The sequence below is a fragment of the Girardinichthys multiradiatus genome, chromosome 13, assembly GCF_021462225.1.
Source record: "Girardinichthys multiradiatus isolate DD_20200921_A chromosome 13, DD_fGirMul_XY1, whole genome shotgun sequence".
Classification (NCBI taxonomy): Eukaryota; Metazoa; Chordata; class Actinopteri; order Cyprinodontiformes; family Goodeidae; genus Girardinichthys; species Girardinichthys multiradiatus.
The window spans coordinates 31,838,644-31,847,094 of record NC_061806.1 but is presented as its reverse complement, the minus strand read 5'-3'; the positions used below and the strand labels follow the sequence as shown (position 1 = coordinate 31,847,094).

Here is an 8,451-nt window from a genome sequence, read left to right as displayed (position 1 = left end):
CTCCAGCTCCTCCAGGGGGAGCCCAAGGCGTTCCCAGGCCAGCCGAGAGACATAGTCCCTCCAGCGTGTCCTGGGCCGTCCCCTGGGCCTCCTCCCGGTGGGACGTGCCTGGAACACCTCCCGAGGAAGGCGTCCAGGAGGCATCCGGTATAGATGCCCGAGCCACCTCAACTGGCTCCTCTCGATGTGGAGGAGCAGCGGCTCTACTCCGAGCTCCTCCCGGATGGCCGAGCTCCTCACCCTATCTCTAAGGGAGTGCCCGGCCACCCTACGGAGGAAGCTCATTTCAGCCGCTTGTATCCGTGATCTCGTTCTTTCGGTCATGACCCAAAGTTCATGGCCATAGGTGAGGGTAGGAACGTAGACCGACCAGTAAATTGAGAGCTTTGCTTTTCGGCTCAGCTCTCTCTTCACCACAATGGACCGGCACAGCGCCCCCATTACTGTGGCAGCCGCACCGATCCGTCTGTCGATCTCCCGCTCCATTCTTCCCTCACTCGTGAACAAGACCCCGAGATACTTAAACTCCTCCACTTGAGGCAGGAACTCCCCTCCAACCTGAAGAGGACAAGCCACCCTTTTCCGGTCGAGTACCATGGCCTCGGACTTGGAGGAGCTGATCCCCATCCCAGCCGCTTCACACTCGGCTGCGAACCGCCACAGCGCATGCTGTAGGTCTTGGCTAGAGGGGGCCAGCAGGACCACGTCATCCGCAAGATAATTGTATCTCTATCAAACTACAAAAATGGCTGAATGGGTTAAAGTGGAGTGCTCTTTGACCTGGAGGGGGGTGGGGGGTAAAGGTGAAATGCAAGATTAATTGACATAATGTTGGCAAAGGTTTTAGCTCTATTGTAACATTGCACATTGTGTCATACACAACAAAAGCTCCATTTAAGCCTGGATGTAATCAGCCTCTCAGTCCCACCTGTCACTGTTTGTAATAAAATAAGATGCAATTTAGAAAAATTAAAGTGTGATGAATCTGTGTTCTGGAAAAATAATCTTTTTGAAGCAAGTCTTAAAAAGATGATCTTGTTTTGCTGCACAAAGACAACTATGTGGTATCAAGATGATGGAGGCGACCCAATTAAGCCTTTGACACCAAATCCATTGTTTCATTTATTCAGCCAATCACACTTGTGGCCATAGTGCTTGGGTTTAGATTCATTGCCAGTAAGATTAAAAACATATTTGGCCTGAACTGGTCTCTCTCTGTGGTGTCTTCAGCAGGGTTAAAATATCTGCATTATTTTGAAATTACAGCATTTTAATTATTGTATGTCGTTGTTTGTATGCTTTCATTTTTTTGCTTGGGTGTTTCCACTTGGACAGCTGAACATTACTGGAAACATTCACAGCAAATGATGCACCAGACACAACCAATATTACATAGAACTTTATTGAATATATCTATATATTTATATTTTATATATACCTTATATTTTTTTGTCGTTTCCAGTAAGGATTTGTATATTGTATTGCTTTCCTTTGTTATTAGTATCCCTTCTTGAATCCATCTGATGAAAGGAAACATATCAGTTTTCTCTGAAGAGTTTCAAGTTGGACTTGTGTCGGTAGCCGAAGTGCTGGGAAAGGAACTTAGTTTTTTTACATTGGCAGAATGGATTTAACATTTGTACATTAACATAAGATAAAAGGAAAAATGTCTGGCAGAGAAAATTCTTACAAACACTTCACAAAAGATATGTAAGGTTAGGACACATGTCAGTAGGCATGGGGTGGGTACCAGGTAACAAGGAATACTAGAGTTTTAAAATGTTACAGTTTCAAAACCACAAAAACATGTCATACTATTTCCATAATTTGAAAACATTTTAATGCAAGAGAAGGTGCCAGAGTAACTAGATATTTCTCTTGTTGTATAGAGCATAAAGTAATAAATAGTAGTAAAGCTGTCCCTCCCCAACCTGTTTTTGGCAATCAGTTGGCTGAAAGAAGCTTTCAGTTCTTTTTCCTTCCTTACAAGAAAGAAAAAAATTAAAACTGAAGGAGCACCCTCTTATTATTTTATTATTTAGCGACAATAGTGATACCTCCAGCTTTTCTGCTTTGAATAAAAGCTATTGGGTCATAAAATACAATTTTGTTTTAACTTTTTTTGTAAATACTTCAGTACCATGAAACTGTGATATTTTTACCGGCCCATGCCTACATTGCATTATTTACACACATTTTTCCCTTAGAAACAACAGATGTACTTGGTTGCACTTAATGTTTACTGTATGAACACATTTAGCATCACCAAAACAGACCACAGGTAGCTCACTTCGCCAGCACTAAGGTTAGCAACTATCTGTTGCAGGGACCATGTCACCTTTTTAGTCCCAAGATACAAGAGTTGGAACTCTAAAACAATATAACATTAAGAATATCTATTCATACCACCACCAAAATAAATACATTAATATAAACTCTATCACCTACAGATATACACTAGTTAGAACAATAAAAAACACACATTTTTAGGCTACGTTGGTTATGTTTTCAAAGTAAAACATCACTGCATTTCCTACAAGGAAATGATGACAAGATGAGTGAAAGACAAGAAATATATAAAAAGAAAGATATAAAATTTTAACCAAAATAATAAACATATAACAGAAAAAACTGAAAACCAATTAAAAACAGACAACAAAGCCGACCATAATATTCAAAAACAATAATCCAACAAAATTTTAGAAAGAGAAACAAATTGGAGAACAAAAAGAGTGTCCCACTTCCATTTAAATAATATATGCGTTAAAAAAGTTTAATATTTTTGAAAAAAGTGTACCAAAATGTTCCTATGTATCATTGTAGAATTATTAGAACAATAGGTGGTTTGAAGATAAAACAAAAAAGAAAACCCTTTTCCAAGACAAAATGCCGTGCCCTTGAGCACGTCGCGTAACCCCGAGTTGATCCAGGTTAGCTGTTCATGAACAAGGCAGTTTGTAGTCTCATCATGTAAGGGTAAAGCAGGCATTGCTGAAGTAGAGCATGCACGCTCAATCAACAATCCCAGCATAAAAAAATGCAAAAACAACAATAAAGATAATATTTAATTTAAAAAAATGTCGCCTTACTAACCTCTCTCTCTTTTTATGCATCCTTTTATGTGAGACTACACAACAGCAGGGGAAAAGAAAGTGGATTAGGGAAATAAAAGTGATGAAATAAAATCACCTTAAAATGTATAAATACCCTGCAACAGCCAGTATGATCATAGAAACACCAAAAACATGATATCAATACTCAAGGAGTTACAATTTCCTGTAACTTAAAGATGATGGTCACTCATCATGGTCACTAATGATGTCAAAACTCAAAAGTTCACCATTCACAGACATGATGTGTTTTTGTATATGTGGATGGTTTGATAATATACTTTATAATACATTTATTATTCTACTTTGTGAAACAGTATATAGTTATAGCAGTAGAAAGACAGAGGGCAGAGGAACTTGAGCGTAGATTCTTTTTCTCTGTCTTCTTAATAGCAATGTTGGGTTAATTTGTTCAGTCAAAAGTGCATTCAGATTTCCAGAATGAGTTTGGATATTAGACCAATCTAAGAGTGTAAATACTGATTTATTGGTAAATCAAATTAGCAAACATAGTCCCAGATTTGCACTACTTAAACTACCATCTCAAAAACACCTTGTAAAATGTGTTTCACCCAATATTTGACATATTTCTTGCAATTTTCTGATTTAAAGATGTGCTTGATAATATTTTTACACATATACTTTGAATAAGTCAATATTTTATACAGAGCAACACATGGTTGTAATTTTTGACCTTTGACTTTTAATAAAGTTTTACCCCCTGAGTGTAAATTGATCCCAACCCCACCCGTTAGCTTGCTCTTTCAGCCCTTAGCAAGAACATTCAACAGATGCTGCCTTTGAGCCTTTAGAGTCTAATTATTGTCATAAACAGTCATAAAAAGCCCTAAAACATTTTAAGCAATTAAATATCACACATGTGCAACATTCCCTCTATGAATGTAAAACTTTCATTGACTTTGAAGCTTCCTGATGACACACCATGACCATGATTTACAGTTTGAGCAGAAAAGTACAGCTGCGCACTTGTGATCTGTAATTAATTTTCACTGCACTTAGTAACTGCAATTATGTTCATTCCCTAACTGAGAAGCTTCAGCTGAACATTTAAAAAAAAAAAAAACATTTTGCCACAACTGATTCCATCCCAAACTTCACCTGTACAATATCTTGGATACGCTGTTTCACAGAAAAAGAATGATCTGATGTGAAAAAAGAAATGATAATTATTTGATCTTTATGGCCTTTGATCTTTATTTGATATTTTGTCCCAGTTTGGGTATATATATATATACATTTGTAACAGTCACTTGTGTAAATAATAGCTCAAATACATTAATATCAGGTTGCGGTACTTGTTTATACATAGGGTCAGAAGTCTTCATACCCCTTTTTTCACATTTTGTTACAGACAACAAATCTCAGTGTATTTTACAAACATTTTGTGTCATGGATCAACACAAAGTAGTGTATAATTGTGAATGGAATTGGTTTAACTTTGTATTTGCAAACACAAACAACTTGCCTTTCTATTAATTCCTAAAGAAAAATATTGCCATAGCATGATCCTGCCACTACCATGTTTTGCCGTGGGGACAGTATTTAGATGGCCTTCCTTTAATTTTTTTGCAAATGTGACCTCTAATAGCTTTGGTTCAAGGAAGGTTTTTTTCATACAAATCTTCACAAAGGGCCAAATTTGTAGTTATCCATGCAGCTATTTCAGCATCCTGACCTGTTCTTTGCCTATCAGTTAAAACTGCTGGCCATGTCTTGGTAGGGTTGCAGTTACTCTACACTCTTTTTGTTTCAGATGATGGATTAAAGTGGGCCCTGTGAGATGTTCAACTTTATCCCTGACCTGCCGGATGTTGAAATTGGGGTTCATGATGTTCAGTAAAATATTCTAACATTTATTTAAATATACGTCTTTATATTTACAGTGCACTTAAATTTCACATTGTTGAGCACTGTACATTAATTAGGTGAGCTCCGATGGCATTTAATGGCACTTGATTTCATTAAGGAGCATCAGAGTAAAGGGTGTTGAATGCAAATGCAAATACATTTAAGATTTTTATTTGGATAAAAAACTTGAAAAATATATGTGAAATCTTGTGTTGGTCTATTTAATCCTAATGAAATACAATAAAGTGTGTGGTTGTAAAATTAAATATTGGGAAAAAGCTCAAAGGGTAGAAATACTTTTGCAAGGCACAGTATATGCACTGTGATAGAGTGTACACAACTGTTCAATGTGAAGCTGAAGGTCTGGCTCTTCCTTTCTCTTCAACTGTACTGAACGCCAAGTTGTTCCTGCAGTTACTGTGTCTGTAACACGTCATTAAAAAGGAATGGTCTTATAGTGAATCAGACTGCTCCTTTGTGTGAAATTAGGCTAGATATGAATGAGGTAATATTCTATGGACCAGAGGTCAAGCAGCTACTTAGGATCTAGAATTGGTCCCTGAAATTCTCATCACATGGCAATATTTGTGACATTCTGTTCCATTAAACCGATATGTGACAAAACTTTGGCTTGCATCATCTTGGTACATCCTATTATTGGTCATCTTTGAGTGATTTTGGACTGTTACGAACATTTGAAAGCCACATGGAACAATTAAAATGAGTAAGACTCATTTCAAGTTCAACAGATTTAAACTAGGGTGATTAAAGTTAAACTGTACAATTTTGTCCATGGGGCTTTTTCAGCATTTTTATATGATACATTTAGTAAAAGAGAAAAAAAGAAATCAAAGTTAACAGGAGAAAACTGACTTAAAATTGTGGCTGCAGTGTTCTACAATGTTTTAATGGTTTTAAGGCAGTTGTAATAAATGTGCTTACATTATTAGGTGTCTTATGACTGTTTATGATAAACATCTATATATATATATATATATATATATATATATATATATATATATATTGTATCTATGGCAGCTGGATACCCCAGACTCAAGGACAAAAACCCTTACTATTGGAATGTTGCCCACCCTTTTAAGCCCTACCTTTTTATACTTTTTCAGGACCTTCTAGTCTTTCTCTGTGAGGTTTCGTTTTAAACAGGTGTTGTTTTCCTGTTTAGTGTATCGGAGTTGCTATCCCTGTCCCTTTTCGCTGTCAGTCGGTCCAGGGTTCCAACGTTGCCCCTGTCTCGTTCCATTGTAGCTGTTGAAATCGGGGCCGACTGTGCTGGAGCAGCAACTGAGGTGGAGGTATTCAGTGGTGCTGCATTGGCGGCAGCTGCCGCCGCTGCCAGGTTGGACTTTGAGTGAGATGGGAGCGTACCACTGCTTATCACTGCCCCTCCCCCTGCCCCTCCACCGCTGGAGTCTTTTGGAAAGTAATTGTGAAGCTGATAGAGCGTGGCCCGGTCCACTGTGCCATAGAGAGGCGGAGCACCTCCTCCCAGGCTCCCCAGCTTGGAGTCCCTTGACAGGGTGTACATGGAGATGTCACCACCCCCACCACTCCCACCACTGCTGGTGTGGTGTGGGTTGGGCAGAGTGGCAACGGAGAAGGGAGGAGCAGATGGAGGAAGGGTGAAGGTCTTGGAAGCTCCAACAGGAGATGTCTCCTGTGAACGAGGTGGGTCGGTGGAACGGGAGCTAGAGCGGGAGCGCCGCCTGAAACGGTAGCTAGGTAGACGCAGCATGGCATGTGTGGTGCTCTTAAAGAGGTCAGTGCGAGAACGACAGCGCAGCTCCTTGTTCTTCTCAATGTAGATGTTAACAGCCAGGACTCCAACCATCTCAGCCAGGATAAAGGACAGACCACCAAAGTAGAATGACCAGCCATAAGAGTAGTGCCACTTTTTATCCTCATCTTTCTTTGGAGAAATGTCGCTGAGAGCTGCTGAGATGTACACTATCACGCCAATGATGTTGCTAAGCCCTGGAGAGATATACAAAAAAATATATCTGCACCTGTGGGACAAATTATTCTCAGCTTTATGAAACTGTTCTGGAGGTTTTAAATACCGGAGGTACTTGCTCACAGTTAGATAGAAAAAGGCAGCAATATTAAAACTGTCAATATACATTTCATGAATAATAACTTATCATTTTTTACTTTATTAACAGATTTATGATTATGATTATGTGGATTCTACTTCACAGTATAAAAATACCTTCAGTCTTACCTGCTGCTACAAAAAGAATCCCTCCTCCGAGAATAATGTTCCTTTTGCTCTTGTAGAATCCGCTGGAAGCAACACACACGCCGCCTAACAGGAGCAATATGGCACTGAGAATTGGAAAGATACTGGAAGCTCTAACCACACCTGCAGATAACAACAGAAAAATAATCTTTTCAGAAGGGCTTTTCTACGATGCAAAATTATTGCTGCTTTTTCTCCCAAAGTTTCACCACAAGCAGAAGCTATGAAAACCAAGAATATTGTGAGACACTTCATGTCTTACACTACAATTTGTGACAGCTGTGAACTTTACCTTTTTATCATAAAATATAATTTTAGGGCTCTGGACACGCTTTGGCACAATCTGTCACATGAATTGCTGTATTGTTTTGTCTGTATTGTTAAAAACACAACCAAAAACAACCAAAAACTCAACATCCAGTTCTCAGCCACATCTATCTCAGCTCTTGATGTTGATGACTGCATTATTTCATCATTTAAATTTTTAAATTTCAGGAGACCTTAGAGAGGATTAAAATTCTAAATCGTTCCATGTCAGGTATCTCCCTGAGAATCAGCTAGATTTGCAATTTTAAACTTTGTTAACATGAGAAAATGGAAAATGAACTAAACTTATGTACCAATAACATAAAGCACATTTAAATCAGAGTCACATTCACCCAGTCACACAATGTTCACTCACAATACCCAGATCAGAAGGAAATCTGAGGTGAACATGGGATGAATGAATTGGGAATCAAACTCACAACCTACCATTTGCATGACAACGTCTCTGCTGACACCCTGCTGGTTTTGTAAGTTGCTCAGTTACTATTTATCATATTCATTACATTTCCATTACAAGTTTAATAACCAGTTTCCCATACCCCTCCCATAAATTAATTGCTCAAAAGTGAATAGTTGATCCCATCCTCAACTGCCAGAGACAGAGGTTGAAACATTATCTTTTAGCACTGTTTTCTGCACTATTTGTGCCTAAGTAGCAGATGTTCAGTTGCATCTAAATAACATTTATGGTGTTGATCCAGTAATAAAAAATAAAATGTCATCATTGCAAAACAAGGAATCTAAAAGCTTTTCTTGGCTTCATATGTTTATATGCTTGACTTTATATACCTATAAAAAATACTAAAGCAAAGGAAAAGGATTTTGCAACTCTTGGAAGGGTAAAACCTAATACATTTATTCTGCTTAGTAAACTTAAAGACACAGGGA

The 8,451-nt window shown here is 38.3% G+C and overlaps 1 protein-coding gene across 1 annotated transcript in view; it reads right to left on the bottom strand.

Annotated features, from left to right (window-relative positions):
* Positions 1-1,386: 1,386 nt before the first annotated feature.
* LOC124878749 (voltage-dependent calcium channel gamma-4 subunit-like) overlaps positions 1,387-8,451 on the bottom strand; it is a 20,619-nt gene continuing 13,554 nt past the window's right edge. Inside the window, exons 5-6 of the mRNA XM_047382839.1 lie at positions 7,219-7,359; positions 1,387-6,971 (exon numbers count right to left, since the gene is read on the bottom strand). Of these exons, the coding sequence (XP_047238795.1) occupies positions 6,136-6,971; positions 7,219-7,359 (977 nt within the window). The 3' untranslated portion in view covers positions 1,387-6,135. The remainder of the gene's footprint in view (positions 6,972-7,218; positions 7,360-8,451) is intronic.